The sequence below is a fragment of the Salmo salar genome, chromosome ssa06 (genome assembly GCF_905237065.1).
Source record: "Salmo salar chromosome ssa06, Ssal_v3.1, whole genome shotgun sequence".
Taxonomy (NCBI): domain Eukaryota; kingdom Metazoa; phylum Chordata; class Actinopteri; order Salmoniformes; family Salmonidae; genus Salmo; species Salmo salar.
In genome coordinates this window covers 46,979,525-46,999,056 of record NC_059447.1, presented here as the reverse complement: position 1 = coordinate 46,999,056, position 19,532 = coordinate 46,979,525, and the positions used below count along the sequence as shown (strand labels likewise).

The 19,532-nt window shown below is 43.1% G+C and overlaps 1 protein-coding gene across 4 annotated transcripts in view; it reads right to left on the bottom strand.

Moving 5' to 3' along the window:
- LOC106607439 (parvalbumin-7) overlaps positions 1–19,532 on the bottom strand; it is a 51,527-nt gene that overhangs the window by 753 nt on the left and 31,242 nt on the right. The window contains exons 1-4 of one of the 4 annotated variants that reach the window (XM_014204378.2): positions 11,439–11,466; positions 1,585–1,653; positions 503–635; positions 25–134 (exon numbers count right to left, since the gene is read on the bottom strand). In XM_014204378.2, coding sequence (XP_014059853.1) covers positions 25–134; positions 503–635; positions 1,585–1,653; positions 11,439–11,451 — 325 coding nt within the window. In that variant the 5' untranslated portion in view covers positions 11,452–11,466. Of the gene's footprint in view, positions 1–24; positions 135–502; positions 636–1,584; positions 1,654–5,654; positions 5,793–10,213; positions 10,364–11,438; positions 11,467–19,532 lie in introns of those variants that run through there. The other 3 variants (XM_014204379.2, XM_014204377.2, XM_014204380.2) reach the window with 3 other exon arrangements.

Sequence of the window (19,532 nt, the reverse complement as noted above, 5' to 3'; positions counted from 1 at the left end):
CGGTCAGAGAAATAGTTTATTTACCCTCGATGCCGATCATGCCGTCTCCATCCTTGTCAGCTTCGTTTAAGAATGCTTTGGTTTCTTTGTCGGTCAGGTCCCTGCCGTCTGAGGCAAATCCCTTCAGTACAAACCTATGGACAACAGGAAGAGGGCAGAGAGACTTGAGTACAGACAGTACAACTACTAGGAATTCTCTGGTGCCTAAACAGTTAACCATGAGTGTTTGTGTGTGTATATAGGATGGAAATGCATGTCCACGTGATCACTGGTCAGTCACCACGCACTGTATATTGTTTAATAAATCACGGAGTGTGTAGTCAGTCAAAGTGTTGGTGTGTTTCTCTCTCTGTCTGTCTTTCTCTGTCTCTGTGTGTGTCTCTCTGTGTGTCTCCCTGTGTGTGTGTGTGTGTGTGTGTGTGTGTGTGTGTGTGTGTGTGTGTGTGTGTGTGTGTGTGTGTGTGTGTGTGTGTGTGTGTGTGTGTGTGTGTGTGTCTCTTACTTGAGCTCCTCCTCCTCTATGAATCCGCTGGCGTCAGCGTCCAGCACCAGGAAGGCTTTCTTCACATCCTCAGCTGACTTGGCCTTCAGACCCACCATCTCAAAGAATTTCTTATGGTCAAAAGAGTCAGCCGCTGCACGGCATAATACACACACAGTTTAGTGAACACACACACACACACACACACACACACACACACACACACACACACACACACACACACACACACACACTAGAGTACAAACACAAATGGAGGCAGACACACACACGTACGTACATACAAACACACGCAGACAGACAGGCACGCATGCAAGGATGCTTGCACACACACACAAAGTACAAAGTACAAAAAACAGCAACACTCCAGAGGCTAAACGTTAATGCCAAACAATCATTAAGAAATTACTATTTTTACACTATGATACAGCGTTTGTCTGAGTGTATGTGCGTGTGTGGATTCAGAGCATGTGTTGTGCCAGTGGTCATATCAATTCTATAGGTTAGAGGACTGTGCCAACCCCAGGACTAGCTGGCATCCTCTGGCATATGTGTTGCACAATATCAGTTATTACACTATCAGAATTATGTCAGATATGATGTGCTATTACAGTATCATAATTATGTAAAAATGTGTTGATCCCAAATGGCAACCTATTTGCTACATAGTGTACTACTTTTGACCAGGACACATGAGGTTCTGGTCAAAAGGAGGGCACTATAGGGAATAGGGTGCCATTTGGGACGCATCCGATGTGTATGTTGGACCAAGGGGCTCCTCCTGTTAACACTCTAGTAGAGAGAACACATATTCGCCACTAACGTGCAATACAAAAAGTGAAATATACCTTTACTAAGTATTATTAGCCATTTATTTTGCCTCTATTCAGTGTTTTCTTGTTTACACATTATGGGACGGTTTCCCATACACAGATTAAGCCTAGTCCTGCAAAACAGGAAAACTTTCAATGGAGAATCTTCATTGAGAGTGCTTCTTAGTCCTGGACTAGGTTTAATGTATGTCTGGGAAACTGTTCCTAAATGTGATGTAAGAAAATGAAATGGAGTAAAAGGTGTTTGGTCACCTGCGAATGCCTCTAGGGCTTTCTTGATGTCGGCAGCGTTGAGAATGCTGTTCATTGCCATCTCAGCAGCTGGAATGTCAGGAAAGAGGGGGGGGGGGGGGAGGATTACAAGAAAAGGAGGGAACAAAGTTAAACACGAGGGTACATGAGCGCAAAGGGAACATATTACACTGCTGAGACTTGTGAACTGGAGCAAGAAATCAGGGCGAGTGCGAGATATTGAGAGAACGAATTAGAAAGGAAGGAGAGGAGGGAGAGGAGGGAGGAGGAGAAAATGGAGGAGGGGTGGGGGTGCTCAGCTCTCCATTTAGTTTGTGTGTGTTTTTTGGGAGCGGGTTGAGGTTGGGGGTATGAAAAGAGAAACGTGGCTGGTCTCCAGGTGTCTACTCAGTAGGGTTAGCACCATAGGATCTGTGCCTTGTGCTGTGTCTGACATACCATAGAACAAGAACGAGAGCTGTGGAGCTAGGAGGCCGTTGGACACACCACAGAGTTAGAGCTGTGTAGAGTAATAGTGCGGACAGGGGGCTCCTTATGTCTCACACTTTGAAAGGCGAGCTGTGTGTCCAAACCTCTTGGTCCTGTGTGTCCAACCCTGTGTGCCATTGAAGTCAATTGCTTCTCACTTACAAATGTATCACTTTACCCTTCCTAATCCCCCCCCCCAGCTCCCATCTGTCTCCCAGAAGAGGAGAGGAGGAGGAGAGGAAAGGAGGAGGAGAGTTGGGGAGTGAGTGGTGTTGACTAAGGGGTTATTGAGGAACGGATTAGTAGGTTGAGGTGTGGTTGCCATGTGGCGGCCTTCCTATGATATCGTGCGAGGGCAATATTTAAGTCTATTTTTGGATAAGTTTACGTCTGTAATGGCCCCCGAGGGGTGGCCCTGCTCCAGGGCGTTAGGACCGCAGGGCCAAGTAGGGTGCTCTAAGATATTTCCCTAAGACACTGCTGCAGCAAAGGCTCATGGGATAAATGAGTGAAAAGGCCAGCTAGACATATATAGAACAACAGAGTTCGCCAGCTTGTAGTCCTAAAAAATGGAAATGCATTGCCTCTGGTTCGTTCGGCCGTTCCTATGGGGGAAATTAATAGGGAAAGAATGGGGTTTTGGGGTAAACGCCTAAAATAACATCTGAGTTTATTACAGGCTTAGGAGATCTTGTACTTTTTGTTCTATAAGATATCAGCTAGTTAAGATTACCTTTATGAATTATGAAGCCTTTCCCTTACAGAAAAACACACCATTTCACATGTGAGATCATGTGAAAACGTTTTTTCCGTAATGGGGATGCCAGCAATCTGAATTTCCTGCTACACAACCATATCTGTGGCCACAGATTAATAGGCAAGAATACAAGGTCAAAGGTACACATAAGGTACCTTCAGAGGTACACATAGGAATTCACATGGTACTGGCAGAGCCGGCTGGTCATTTATGAACATTTGAACATCTTGGCCATGTTCTGTTATAATCTCCACCCGGCACAGCCAGAAGAGGACTGGCCACCCCTCATAGCCTGGTTCCTTTCTAGGTTTCTTCCTAGGTTTTGGCCTTTCTAGGGAGTTTTTCCTAGCCACCGTGCTTCTACACCTGCATTACTTGCTGTTTGGGGTTTTAGGCTGGGTTGCTGTACAGCACTTTGAGATATCAGCTGATGTAAGAAGGGCTATATAAATACATTTGATTTGATTTGTTTACCCAAAAAACACAGTATATATTATACATATATATAATATTCTGCAACCGCCAACCACAGGAGGATTCTGGAGCCAACTGTCAATGAGTGTAGATAGCCTTCTGCTGCCTGGTGCCACTCTGCTAATCGTTAGATCGGGGGAGGAGATACATGTGACTGGTCAATTGTGTGAGTCAGGGGCATGGCCCAAGCCCATAACAGACCCAAGAGGCAAAAACAATTATTATATATATTGTGGCAAAGAAGGGGGTCGAGTGATAAATGGCAGATATGTGAGGGCAGAACTAATAAACGGGCTCTGCCCGATCACTAAAATGGCCACCCCGATCAGAACTACAGATCACAAAATGGCCGACTGCCAAAACTACAATTCCCAGAAGCAAGGGGAACCCTCAGAAGGTGGAGCCGACCCACAGATAAAAGGTCAAGAAAAACCAGGAAGAGAGAGAGAGGGCGGGAAGGATCTATGAACCATAGAGAAAGAGACAATCTACATTGGCTGGATTTACCGTGTACGAGCTGGACTGTTTTGGACTTACCTGTTGGCGTTTAGACCTGGACCTACCGAGAACCAGATTTGTGTACCGAACCCTGCTATCCTTGACCTTACCTGCGGCCTGGGTGGACCAGGACAGCGAAACAAACACACAGATACTGTCATGTTCGAAAGAACTTTCATTCTGGGCTGACTTTGGTGACAGTTTCCCACGTAATTTGTGACAAACGCTCCTAACTTTGAAGAGGTTTGCCACAATATATCTATTTTTTTATCCAACCACAGGAGCCCATCCTCAATGTTCAAAATACATCAGAGAGCATAACTTTGCCAGATTTCTTAATCTGGCCCTGGGTACTGGTCAATATCTTTTAGGGTACATCTGCAGATAATCTAGTATAATGTTAATTTTTTCTAGGTATAATTACGACTGCACTTTAAAAAAAATGCTGGGTTAAAAGCAACCCATAGTGGACAGACACATGCTGTGTTATTTTTGACCCAGCCAGTTGGGTCACTTAGTTGGGTTATTGAGCTATGATCCATCAGGTCAGATCAGAATCCTGGAGGCGTGGTGTTCAGTTCTTTTTGGCCACCTGTGAAAGTAAATGTCGTTCCGGTTCATCTGTTCTGTTGTATTGTCAACACATGTTAAGGTTGCGCACTGACACTCTTTTGTAGCTTAATGAAGCTTTTTCGACTTTTTTTGTACCACAGGGAACAACACTACCTTAATTTTTTGGTGTGTCTTAACACGTTCCAAGCCATAAGTATGAACCTGGTGGCACTGCAGAAACATTGATGCCCTCAACCAAGCGGTTGCAAGTTTAAATCCCCAAAACATTAATGTATACTCGATGTCAAGTGTTTTTAGTGCAGGAGGCACTTCAGGTACCTACCAACCAAGCAGTTCTGAGTTCAAATCCCAAATTAGGTTTAGTTCCAAGTAATGCAGGGGACCAAGACACAATGTTCTACAAAGGTTATTGGGAATGTCCTGGGAACTAGACAAAACCTGCAGGGGACCATGACTGTTTAAATTAGCGGCAGGTAGCCTAGTGGTTAGAGCATTGGACTAGTAACCAAAAGGTTGCAAGATCGAATCCCTGAGCTGACAACGTAAAAATCTGTCATTCTGCCCCTGAACAAGGCAGTTAACCCACTGTTCCTAGGCCGTCATTGAAAATAAGAATTTGTTCCTAACTGACTTGTCTAGTAAAACATGTTTTTATAAAAAATGGAATGCATGTCAATTATGCCGTTTAAAGTAAAATATTCTCAATGACATTTGACACCTGGGTTTTCACACGTTGTCACGTGTAGTTTTATCGTATCACATGTTGAAATTTGGCATTCCCATGTTGTCATTTATTTCACGAGATCATGATTTTGCATGTGTTTACATGGTCCCATGTTATCACATGTGACTATGTGATCACACGATAACACGTTTTCACATGTGATCACGTGAAATGCATGTGGTTTTTCTGTAAGTGTTATGTGGTTAATGTGCTTGTTTTGATTACATAAATGCTGATTACATAATTAGCTGATGAAGATTAGCTCATAGAACAAAACGTATAAAGTCTCCTAAGCCTGTGTTTACCACAGACCTTATTTTTGCAGTTTATCCAAAACCCGTCAAAAAAAACATTAATTTCTCCATAGGCTTTGGCCAATGAGCCATGGTGGAGTTAGTGCCTACAAAAACATGCCATTACTATTGCTCTCTATAGGAGCCTACAAGATCCTATTTAGTAGTTAGCCTCTTTCCACAGTTTGTCCTATGCGAATGCCTCAACAGTCAGCCTCATCTTAGTGAGATCTAGCACTTCCTTTCACCCAACCTCTTTCTAACACTCCTAAGTTTGACTTACCCTTTGGCTCCAATGAAAAGTATAAATATGAAACCTTTATACTTTTTTCCTGCATGAGAGCCGGCTGTGCCCTTCTTCTCACCCAGAGGTGAGGGAAACCCAACCGTGCCTCATGAGAACGGACCGACTCCTTTCCTTCATTACAACAGCTGCATGGTGTGTGTGTGTGCGTGTGCGTGTGTGTGAGTGTGCGTGTGTGTTTGGAAGAGGGGTTCTGGGTCTAGGCAGGCCGGATGTGGCGACGGATCAACGATCAAGGGAGAATGTACTAGCGTCTCAAGAAACTCGAGCCCCTTAAGTTAAGCCCCCTCGATCTCAGTTTACTATAGCATGTGTATGTTCGTATGCGGTCGTTTGTAGTGTCAGTGTGTGAGTGAGGGTGTGTGTTTGTATGTATGAATGTGTGGCTTTGCTGATATGTCTGTGACGTGTGTGAACTTAGATTTGATCTGTGTGCTTGGTATAGGTTAGGTGTGCACATAGTCAGGGGTGTGTGTGTGTGTGTGTGTGTGTGTGTGTGTGTGTGTGTGTGTGTGTGTGTGTGTGTGTGTGTGTGTGTGTGTGTGTGTGTGTGTGTGTCTGTGTGCGTGCATGCTCGCTCTCATGGGGCGGGGATGAGTTTGTGTGTGTGTTTATGTACATGCATATACATGTATGTATGTCTGTGTGCTGTTGGTGAGATAATGTTTTGCAACATTGTGTGTCTGGATTCATATACCTTGTAGGGCTCTTACTTACAATTAATTTTACATTTAAATGCCCACTACGCAAGTGAATCAGAGTGATTTAAACACAAATTGGGGACTGTGCTTGTTTAAGCCTTCTGTACAGCAGAAACATTTTATTGGAGGATTTTGATTCAGAATCATAGTCAATTTGTAACTGAATAGTTGAAATTGTGTACAGAACAGCTCAACTGGGTGGCTACAACACAGTGTTGTAGCTCCAACGGTAATGATGTCTTTATTTATGGCTGCTATCTTGTGCTATGTATCCAATCTAATGTTTGCAATTCATCAGAACAAATGCTAGCCTCTCTTGTCATGGTAACAGCGGCATGGCCATAAAAACAACACCCAGATGAATTGTGGGAGATCATCTTTGGACATAACACCAAAGTCCATTATGTTATGTGACAGCATGTGCTGAAAATAACTGCTGAGCTGCCTACCTACTGTACTGCGACACTACAACTAAACAATCAGACCTGAGTTCAAATACTTAAAAAATACTTTATCTGTACTTGACTAAATGTGACTGTAGCAATGGAACCAATAGAGCGGTCCCAGTGCAACCTTGCCCACCTGGCTATCCAGGTAGGATAATGCAAAAAATATTTCATATAGTATCTGAACCCAGGTCTAGCTTACATTGCGTAGTAGTAGGGACTCTCCTGGATGGCACACAAAGGTACCGCTATGACTCGCAGAATTATTTTTTTATTTCACCTTTATTTAACCAGGTAGGCAAGTTGAGAACAAGTTCTCATTTACAATTGCGAACTGGCCAAGATAAAGCAAAGCAGTTCGACACATACAACAACACAGAGTTACACATGGAGTAAAACAAACACAGTCAATAATACAGTAGAAAAATAAGTAAATATACAATGTGAGCAAATGAGGTGAGATAAGGGAGGTAAAGGCAAAAAAGGCCATGGTGGCAAAGTAAATACAATATAGCAAGTAAAGCACTGGAATGGTAGATTTGTAGTGGAAGAAAGTGCAAAGTAGAAATAGAAATAATGTGGTGCAAAGGAGCAAAATAAATAAATAAATACAGTAGGGGAAGCGGTAGTTGTTTGGGCTAAATTATAGAAGGGCTATGTAGAGATGCAGTGATCTGTGAGCTGCTCTGACAGCTGGTGCTTAAAGCTAGTGAGGGAGATAAGTGTTTCCAGTTTCAGAGATTTTTGTAGTTCGTTCCAGTCATTGGCAGCAGAGAACTGGAAAGAGAGACGGCCAAAGGAGGAATTGGCTTTGGGGGGTGACCAGAGAGATATACCTGCTGGAGCGCGTGCTACCGGTGGGTGCTGCTATGGTGACCAGTGTGCGGAGATAAGGGGGTACTTTACCTAGCAGGGTCTTGTAGATGGCCTGGAGCCAGTGGGTTTGGCGACGAGTATGAAGCGAGGGCCAGCCAACGAGAGCGTACAGGTCGCAGTCATGGGTAGTATATGGGGCTTTGGTGACAAAACGGATGGCACTGTGATAGACTGCATCCAGTTTATTGAGTAGGGTATTGGAGGCTATTTTGTAAATGACATCGCCGAAGTCGAGGATCGGTAGGATGGTCAGTTTTACGAGAGTATGTTTGGCAGCATGAGTGAAGGATTCTTTGTTGCGAAATAGGAAGCCAATTCTAGATTTAACTTTGGATTGGAGATGTTTGATGTGAGTCTGGAAGGAGAGCTTTCAGTCTAACCAGACACCTAGGTATTTGTAGTTGTCCACATATTCTAAGTCAGAACCGTCCAGAGTAGTGATGCTGGACGGGCGGGCAGGTGCAGGCAGTGATCGGTTGAAGAGCATGCATTTAGTTTTACTTGTATTTAAGAGTAGTTGGAGGCCACGGAAGGAGAGTTGTATGGCATTGAAGCTCGTCTGGAGGGTTGTTAACACAGTGTCCAAAGAAGGGCCAGAAGTATACAGAATGGTGTTGTCTGCTTAGAGGTGGATCAGAGACTCACCAGCAGCAAGAGCGAAATCATTGATGTATACAGAGAAAAGATTTGGCCCAAGAATTGAACCCTGTGGCACCCCCATAGAGACTACCAGAGGCCCGGACAACAGGTCATCCGATTTGACACATTGAACTCTATCAGAGAAGTAGTTGGTGAACCAGGCGAGGCAATCATTTGAGAAACCAAGGCTATTGAGTCTGCCGATGAGGTTGTGGTGATTGACAGAGTCGAAAGCCTTGGCCAGGTCAATGAATACGGCAGCACAGTATTGTTTCTTATCGATGGCGGTTATGATATCGTTTACGACCTTGAGCGTGGCTGAGGTGCACCCATGACCAGCTCTGAAACCAGATTGCATAGTGGAGAAGGTGCGGTGGGATTCGAAATGGTCAGTAATCTGTTTGTTGACTTGGCTTTTTTCGAAGACCTTAGAAAGGTAGGGTAGGATAGATATAGGTCTGTAGCAGTTTGGGTCAAGAGTGTCCCCTCCTTTGAAGAGGGGGATGACAGCAGCTGCTTTCCAATCTTTGGGAATCTCAGACGACACGAAAGAGAGGTTGAACAGGCTAGTAATAGGGGTTGCAACAATTTCTGCAGATAATTTTAGAAAGAAAGGGTCCAGATTGTCTAACCCGGCTGATTTGTAGGGGTCCAGATTTTGCAGCTCTTTCAGAACATCAGCTGACTGGATTTGGGAGAAGGAGAAATGGGGAAGGCTTTGGCGAGTAACTGTGGGGGGTGCAGTGCTGTTGACCGCGGTAGGGGTAGCCAGGTGGAAAGCATGGCCAGCCGTAGAAAAATGCTTATTGAAATTCTCACAAATTCTCATGACTCGCAGAATAATAATGTAATCTTATCTAATCAACTAATCACATCGTCTCATAATTACATCTGGAACAATGGGACAATCAATCATCTACATGCAAATGCCAAACATGTCAATAACGAAACCACGTCACGAGACATTTAAATAAAACACAAACAGAGTAATATAATATTATTAAATAAATAAAAATACGTCAATCGCTTAAGCTATCCGTTAGCATTTAAAGCAACATCTGAAGTCTTGAGGTCATATTTCATCATGACACACAAACAACACATTGTATTAATAGCAAATGGCACCATATCCCTTATATAGTGCGCTACTTTTTACCAGAGCCCTTTTGGGCCTAGGACAAAAGTAGTGTACTATAGGGAATAGGGTACCATTTGGGATGCATACATTATTTGTCACAGAGGCTATAGCCACTAAAACAGTTCACTGACTCCATGAATATGCATTAACATGGAGATATGAGTATCAAATGCACTAATCATACTCAACGTAATCACATACAGAATGTTATGTGGTTATGGGAAGGTTATGGTCCCGAGAGGCATCTTTGTTAAAAAATGTAATAACTAAATACTTTTTCACAGTGTCAGCAATTTGCACCATACTTAGTTAATGTCCTCTATATCATTGTTGAAAGGTTTGGTCGTTTGGTTCATATTCTCTATACAGCAGCCATTCCCATTATACAATTAACTAACACCACAAATTGCACCTGCTCATGCTATTTTCCAACACATAACTACCTACATACTTAAACAAGATCTTACCCTCACAACTTTGCATATCATTTTTGTCATTTTTTCCCCCAAAGTAGCTGTTAGTAAGTGTACTGCAAAATGGCCTAAAATTGAATTATAGATATTCTCTACTGTGGTGACCAATTTATGAAGCCTTTTCCATGTTATTACTAGGTCAATTCCATGTCAATTCAATCAATTCAGGAAGTAAACTGAAATCCCAATGTTTACTTCCTGAATTGGCTGAATTAAAATGGAATTGACCCCAACCCTGGTTGTTGACCAAAGCACGCAGCCTTACCTGAGTTAAGGTGAGGAGTAGTATGGAGGAGATGGAGAAAGGGGCCAGAGAGATAGGGAGGTCTGATAAAGAGACAAGGGTCCACTCCTTTCTTTTTTATACCCCTCCCCTCCGCCTATTTTAGGAGGGAAAGATGGAAACCCTATCGCTTCCCTTAACCACACTTAACTAATCAAACCCCTGCTATTAATAATCACCTGCTCAGTCTCCAGCACCCATTCCACCTGACACCTTTTTCTTTACTCTCTCTCTTTCTCGCCTTCCCTCCACGCATCTGGTTTTCTTACCTTCTTTTCTCACGCCTCCCGCTCAGGCGGCTCTGTCCTTAGATCCTCTTTTGATATTTATCTTTCTCACAAACTCTCTCTTTCTGTGTTTATATATCTCTCTCTTTCCACCTCTTTCTGTCACTCTCTTCATCTCCTAAGCTCTCATTTCTCTCCAACTTCCCCTGTCTCTCACACTTAACCATTCTCAAAGCAGAGATGGGTAGTAGTTCTGTTACATGTATTTGAAATACGTACAGTATTGGAATTACTTCTGAGTATTTTGTATGTCGTATTACACTGGGCTGAACTACAGTCCAATGTATTTTGTAACAAGATATTTTCAAAAGCTGTAATTTTCAAAATACAAAATACTTTTCTATACCATTTCCTTATAGAAGTGAAACATTTTGTGGCCCCCTTTCACCCTACATTGTTATAAAAAGTATGATGGCACTATGGTGTGATAAGACTATCTGCTAAATTAAAGTATACTGTAAATGTACAGTATATGTAAAAATGAACAATTGCAAGGCATGCTGAGTATTATTCTAATGAGCGCCGCCCTGAAACAAGGCCAATGACAATACCCAGTGTGCTTTGCAGTTGTTAATTTTCACATATACATTTACAGTACATTTTTGTCATTTAACAGACGCTCTTATCCAGAGTGTCAATGCATTCAACTAAGGTAGATTAACAACAACATATCACAGTCATAGCAAGTAAGACGTTTCTGTAACCGTTACTGAGAATGTTGTTTCTATTCGACTGTTTAGTAGCAATGTATTTTTGTACTTTATAACAAAAAAGACATGTATTTAAATTAACTACAATACTTTACAAAAGTATCTTATATTTTATTTTGATACATTGTCTTTAGGGTATTTTAAAGTTGTATTTTCTAATTGTAATTTCTTATTTATGCCCATCCCTATCTCAAAGTCTCTCTCATTTACCTTTCCTTCTCATGGGGGATTAAAACAATCAGCCAACTTCCTTAATCCATCGCTTTATATCCACCTTCATTATCCTATTCCTTTCTTTGTCTGTCCCTAATGAATCTATATATAGCAGACACAAGTCAAAGCAAAGCTGAAGGTAGATCCTGATCATAACTGTGAAATCTGAGATCCGTGGGCTACCTTATGCTCTATGTTCATTTGAGTTTGTCCCAAATGACACCCTATTTCCTATATACAGATGTAGCATCGTCATTTGACCACTATTGTCATAGCAAAATAATTATGCAGCACGTTTGAACGTTGCTTGATCGGTGGTTAGACTATTAGCTGGTCAAAATTAGGCTATATGAAAAGTACAATACTGTTAATATAACCGTGTTTTAATGTGAATTCTCAGCAACAAAAGGGTGATCAAATAAAGATCCCATAGATGTACAGTGTATGTGTGGTCAAAAGTAGTGCACTATATAGGGGACAGGGTGTCATTTGGGACACAGACTACATTACTTTGTGGGGAAAGAATCCGAACAGGGTCTCGGCATCAATTAATCATAAAACATAGAGGCTGGTGGGTTAGGTCACTCTGGCGCAGGCAACACCCCCCCCAGGAATCGCCAAAGCTTGTCATATATAGATATGTCTTACTGAATATGGCTGTACCAGTGGACTGCACACATCAGCTGTTTCCATGTCTGAGGTATTATTGAAGGGTGTGTGTTTGGGGGTTATTGTGTGTGTGTACAGTGTGTGTGTACAGTGTGTGCATGCATGCGTGTGTGTGTGTGTACTCGTTGACCTTTGTAAAGGTGGGTTTGAAGGCAGAGATGGGGCCTGCGATGTGGGCTGCGGTGCTACTGTATTGTACTTAAAGAGAACAATAAACAGGTTTACTGTAGGATAGGATGGGGAGGCAATGGTGGTGGTGGTGGTGTGGGTCACTGAGTTCCCATGTATAAATGTACTGGGACATGGTGTGATGAGGAGGGATTTGCTGCTCTGTAGGGGACCTCAGTGACTGCAGCTATTAAACCTTATTACCATATCTCATTTGGGACTGTTTATAGAGCAGATGCTGTACTTTTAAAAAAACCTGATAAAGTTTTGTTTCTGGAATGACATGCATTTCTCAAATTAGGTTAATCATGCAGTTTGATTCGTCGTTGAGTCATCGTGACATATTTCCAATCAATGACTTTGATATGGAACACCTCCCCATCTGTACTTCTCTGCAATTTGCCACTCTATAATTTATCCCTCTTTTTCTCCTATCCCTTATTCCCTCTGGTACCACTCATGGGAATGTTATTCCCCCGTCCAATTCTAATACGCTGAAGCACTTTATCTTTTTAACTCTCTCTCCTCTCTTTCCTTTCAACATATCATCCCTTCCGCCTTCTGTTCACTGCATGAAGAGGTATATAAAGCACCCTCCTTTTAAGGGGCCCCTTTCTTCCTTTCTTCCACTAAACTTTTGTGTTCTCCAGCCTTACTTAGACTAAATGTATCATCCTCCTCTCTCTGCCTTTCAGGGCCATGCAGCCAAAAGCCACCAAGAGGCTTGACTTAACCCCATAGAGTGCTTGGTTGTTGTCTGGGGCTCTCCCAAGGAGGGATGACAGTGGTGCTCAGTGGTGGAGCCTGAGTGGTGGCAGAAACGGACTGGCCATAGGGCAATTCTGGAAAATACCAGATGGGCTGGTCCATCTTTAGCTCAGTGGGTCGGTGATACATTTTTTAGGGGCTAATATTGAGGGTCTGCAAAGAAAAAATGGACTGGTGTGGGGTTTCAAGGAAATGCCGGGCCGGTTTCTGGTCACTGACTTTCCCTGGGTGGAGGGGTGGTGCAAGGGGGAAGCGAAAAGGCGAGCTGAAGGGTGGTGAGATGCATAAACAGGTTGTATCAAAATCAGTGTTGATGGGGGTTTTTTCACCCCAAGGTGTCAGGCCCTGGAGGGTGGAGGGTGAAATTACATCGGTTCTCTTCCAAATCTCAACCTCTACCCCAATGCCCTAGCTGTCATTAACATGCATGGCACCTGACACCATCAAAAATCTTTTGAGTAGTTTTGTCTAGGAATTGATGGAAGTTCATGGAATTCTCTGCTCCTTTGATTTCAAAATGACTTTTTGTTTAGATTTCTGTTGGTTAATTTGAAAGGTTTTTGTTGAGGTTGACTATTTGAAAATGGATGTATCAATAGGAAAATCAAAAGTTCCTTGTCGGTTTGTTGACAGGGTGCGTGTTTGTGTTGTTTATCCCCAACAAAGCACACAAAGCACATCGACGGGGCTGTTGTGGAACAGGTCAGAAGCTGGTATTTCTGTTTTTTATTTGTAGTAAATCTGCAAAAACATTTTTTTTAAAACTGTTTTTAGCTTTCTCATTATGAGGTATTGTGTGTAGATTGACGAGGATTTTTTAAATTTTTATAAATTTTAGAACAGAATGTGGAAAAAGGAAAGGGCTGAATACTTTCCAAATGCACTGTATATGTACATATCTACCTCATTTACCTTGTTCCCTACTCATCGACTCGGTACTGGTACCCTGTGCATATAGCCAAGTTATCGTTACTCATTGTGTACTTATTCCTTGTGTTATTATTTTATATTTACTTATTCCTTGAGTTGTTATTTTTTTTAATTGCTACTATTTCTCTTTTTTTATCTCTGTATTGTTGGCAAGGGCCCGTAAGGAAGCATTTCACTGTTAGTCTACACCTGTTGTTTACGAAGCATGTGACAAATAACATTTGATTTGATTTGAAACTGTAATGAGTTCAGTTGTAAGTAATTTAGAGTGTTTTTTGAGTGTTTGATTTCAGTTCGTCTCAGTCTGTTAGTTGAACACACTGACATTTTCACACTAGGCCTACTCTGAAACAAAGTTCTAATATGAAACAAAATGTCAAATATGGCAATAAAACTTGCCAAACCACATATTTCATTTTTACATTTCAGGTGGGCGACTGTCGTTCGAAGGCCTCCTCTTTATAACACACTTCCTAGCGAGAGCCACTTCTTGTGGCTGAAGAAAGCACAAATATGTTTACATATTTCCATGTTTCCCTGCCTGGAATAACAAAGACAGAGTTATTCTGAGGAAGACAAAGTGAGAGGATAAAACTGAATACGTTTTAGAGGAACCCGGATTTTAGGGAACGAAAGAGAGCGAGGGGGGACAGGGGGTGAGGGATGGAGGGAAGCTTTGAAAAAGTCCTAAAAAAGCTCAGCTAAAACAGACAAAATCTCAGTCCCTTTGAAACTGACAGCTTTTGAAGAGGCAGAAGTCAGGGCTGTGCGGCTGGTCCAGGGTGAGATGAGAGGTAGTGGGATCTCCAAATGTCATCTTTGCAGAACAGTGTGGGTCTGGATGAAAAGTTGGATGATATGAAGGCTTGAAACAACCGCAGTTTAAATAAACGCGTCAGCATTTTTCTTTCAAACGAGGTGACATCTTGTTTTCTTCTTCTTTTATGTACATTTTGGAGTGCCAGCCTTTTCTTGTCGCCTGGTTTATTTACTGTATCATTAGTATCCAGTGAAACAGTGGTGAAGTCTGTTTCAGCAAACCACTGAAAGCAGTGCATTGTTTGCTTGTTTGTTTAGCTGTGCTGCGCTGAGCCTTGCCACCTGGCAGTAGGTGTGGGTATGTAGGGGCATTACTGTTGCCGTCTGTCTGGCCTGCTGTGGGACATCACATGATAGACCCATTACTGAGAATCATCGTCCTCCCTTCAACTATTACATTTCTCTGTTTCAGCATTTTCTCCAAAGGAAACACAGAGCGAAAAATGACACTGAAAGTGATGAAGAGAACAAGGGATGAAGGGAACATGAAAGCCATAAAGAAAGAGAGAAAGACCAAGGGTAGGAAATGGAGAGGCAATAGAATGAGATACTGTCCAAGGGGAGGTAGAGAGAGACAGAGAGAGGGAGAGAGAGGCAGAAAGAGAGAGAGACAATGAGAGATAGATAGAGAGAGAGAGAAAGAAAGGACAAGATGGACAAGGACATCCATGGGTCCTGACAGAGGGAATGATAGGAGAATGAGAGCTGGACGGCCATGGGACAGAAATTAATGAGTTGTTTAATAAAGGAGCTACTGGGTCGTCCATCTGCAAGGATCCTCCCTTAGCCTTAACAAATGGGAGTCTGCATTTGAAACATTAAGATGGATGGGCCTCTTCTCTCTCTCCATATGATCAGCCATTCCGTTGCAATGATGTAACGCTGTTTTGTGCCGCGAGCATCTTCTGATGCAAGAAAAGACAGGGCTGAGGAAGACACACCCAAAAGAGAATACCAAGAGATGCACAGAGATAGTAAGAATGATGGGCCAGTCAGGAGGCTAGGAGAGAAATAGTGTGCAGAAGATACAGAGGAAAGAGACAGTAAGAATGATGGACCAGGCAGGAGGCTAGGATAGAAGCAGTGTGCATAAGAAACAGAGGAAAGAGACAGTAAGAAAGAGAAAGGAGCGGCAGGGAGAGAAAGAGGTCAAATAGAGTTTTGGTCGGATGTGGTGTAGGAAGGTTGCTCAATCTATAGGGAAAAACATAAGATGGACAGCAGTGTCTTGTCGTCAACCTCAAAGGACGACCATACAGTCAGGCTGAAAGTTAACTAGCCCAATCATCAACGATGGACAGTGTAATGGAAGTGATTTGGTGAACTGCGCTCGCGTGATTAGTAGCCTAACCTTTTCTTAGACCTGAAGACTTGTGTTAGCTCCTCAAGTTAATGCCTAGGCTTTAGCTTAGCATGCTAACAGACCCAGTTGGTCACACCAGTATGGACAACCAATGTGAATTGTGCCAACAAATCTGAACTAAATCATTTCAATAAATCTTGAAAGCCCCTTGAGATGACGGTGGCCGCAATAGAAAAGCTGAACCTCAACAGAGACGATGGGGTGGGTTATTCACACAGTGTACCCTAGTCCTATATGCAATGTACTCCTTTTGACCAGGGTCCTATGGGCTCTGGTCAAAAGTAGTGAACTATATAGGGAATAAGGTGCCACTTGGGACGCAGGCAGAGTATCAGAGCTGGTCTGTACTGGACTTGGCACAGGAAGGTGTGTAATCCCTTCAACAGGTGCCTTGGGACCAGAGAGACAGGCTTTGGGAGAATAGGAGGTTGTGAAGGGGAGATATGAGGAAAGAGGGAGAACACGGGGAAAGCGATACGAGGAGAGGGAAGAGAGGGAGAGTAGAAGGGTGTGGGGATTTGAGGAGGGAGGTATAAGCGAAAGGAAGGTGAAGAAATATGAGTTTGAGGAAGGAGAGCGAGTGAGCGAGAGGGAGGTGGGGGGAGAGGGAGTAGAGGGGTGAGGAGATTCTTCAGGAGCATCTATCGACTTACAACTCAAGAGATAGGTGTTGAGTTGCACCCGGCGATGCTACAAATGTAATATGGGAGACAGACGCTGTATCCCTGGCAATGTCGTCATAACTAATGTTGGAAGCTGGCAAGTTTGCATTTGCGGAACGATGTGCGTGAATATGTAATAATAGTATGGGTAATGGATGGAAACAAAACAATTTTTCTAAAAGATTCAACCTTTCTCTTTTTGAGTTATTATTAGTGTGTTGACTATCAAAGGCATTTTTGTCATACATTTTCTAGCTCTCCTTGGGTTCTAATGTCAGTGTGTTCCTGTTTGTTTTAGGAAGCATGTCAGCGGGTCAGTGATACCTTCTCTTCCTCTGTAGGCCAACCAACAAAATGACATTTATAACTGTGTCACTTGAGAATCACACCACCAAGCAAGCACAAAAATGCAAGCATGCATGTCAACACATACGCACAGACACAGACGCAGGCGCAGACGCAGGCGCAGACGCACACGCACACGCACACACACACACACACACACACACACACACACACACACACACACACACACACACACACACACACACACACACACACACCAAGATCGGTTTGACCTTGAAGTCATAGGCTACGTGTGTCAGATGTGTGGGTGTAGTATATAGTGTGAATTAACTGTGATAATACTCTAAATAGTAACTCTTAGATATATAGCGAGCACTACACCAGCTCAAGGCCTGAGGCAGAGGGAGCACTAATGTTCATTCGACTTAAGAAGCAGTCAGGCTTAAACTGCAGCTCCAAATGGCCACATCACAGCATTATAATAACTACGACAATGATAATTATTCCCCTAAATGTATACTGAACAAAAATATAAACGCAACATGCAACAATTTCAACAAATTTACTGTTAATGTTCATATAAGGAAATCAGTTTATTAGGCCCTAATCTATGGATTTCACTTGACTGGCCAGGGGCGCAGCCATTGGTGGGCATGGGAGGGCATAGCCCCACCCACTTGGGAGCCAGGCTTCAATCAGAATAAGTTCTTCCTCACAAAAGGTCTTTATTACAGGCGGAAATACTCCTCAGTTTCATCAGCTGTCCGGGTGGCTGGTCTCAGATGAACCCGCAGGTGAAGAAGCCGGATGTGGAGATCTGCCGTGGTTACACAGGGTCTGCGCTTGTGAGGCCGGTTGGACGTACTGCCAAATTCTCTAAAACGACGTTGGAGGTGGCTTATGGTAGAGAAAATAACATTAAATTCTCTGGCAACAGCTCTGGTGGACATTCCTGCAGTCAGCATGCCAATTCCACGCTTTTTCAAAACTTGAGACATCTGTGGTATTGTGTGGTGTGACAAAACTGCACATTTTAGAATGGACTTTTATTGTCCCCAGCACAAGGTGCACCTGTGTAATGATCATGCTGTTTAATCAGCTTCTTGATATGCCACACCCGTCAGGTGGATGGATTATCTTGGCAAAGGAGAAATGCTCACCAACAGGGATGTAAACAAATTTGTGCACAACATTTGTGAGAAATATGTTTTATGTGCGTACGGAAATGTCTTTACATGTTGTGTTTATATTTTTGTTCAGTACTAGTTGTTGTTGAACAGATTTAAAAGACTGCCGCTGGTTCTGGCTCGTGTCCATTTAGGGTAGGGGTGGGCAACTCCAGTCCTCGGGGGCCTGATTGGTGCCACACTCTTTCTCCATTCCTAGCAAACACAGCTGATTAATCAAATTGCATTCTAAACTGAAAATCACAATTAGGTGATTATTGGAGTCAAATGTGTTAGCTGGGGCTGGGGCAAAACTGGGACAACAATCAGGCCCCCAAGGACTGGAATTGCACACCCCTGATTTAGTGGGATATGCTATCTCTGTCTGTGTTGCCAAATGTACTACATTATAAAAACATTAAAGAGACGGCAGCGCTCACAAAGACGGAACACACACCCCTGAAATTGAAACGTCAACACCGGCCGGCTGGCCTGGACATCCATTCAGTCAGGGGTGCGTCCATTTAAGAGGGAGTGGAGTGTATTCACATATTAACAAATACAATAGGTTCTTGAAGGGCCCATTAACAAACCACTACTGTTAACTCTACGCTCCCTGTTCTGCCCCGGGACCCAGCCGCATTGCAGTTAAAATGGAAGTCTGTTCATAGGTGAAGGATGCCTTAAGTTGCTTGGTTGGGAAGGCCTGTATTATTACATCACACAATCAATTAGCTGTTACATGGGCTACGAGGGTGGTGTGTGTGTGTCTTTGTGTGTGCACGTCTCTCTCTCTCTGTGTGTGTGTGTGTGTGTGTGTGTGTGTGTGTGTGTGTGTGTGTGTGTGTGTGTGTGTGTGTGTGTGTGTGTGTGTGTGTGTGTGTATAGGCAGCGTGTGGGAGTCAGGGGGTAGCCACCATAGAGCAATTAAGACAAGCTAATGCACCGCCGCCCGTGCACATCGATCCACTATACTCTAATATCCCTCAGCAGTCCCAGTCATTAGTGTGTCCAAAATGGCACTATATGGGGAATTGGGTGCCATTTGGGATGCACCCATTAGATTTATTACAGGCGATCCAATAGCCAACCGCACCACAGTGTAATTACCTAAAGAAGCATTAATCGTTTGGGATATTTATTTAGTAGTGTATAGGTGGTGTTAGGTTTAAAAGTGTGTAGCAGATTTTGAAGTGGGGGGGTCATGAGTGTCTTTTTCAGATGCGCTCTATTGAGCGCA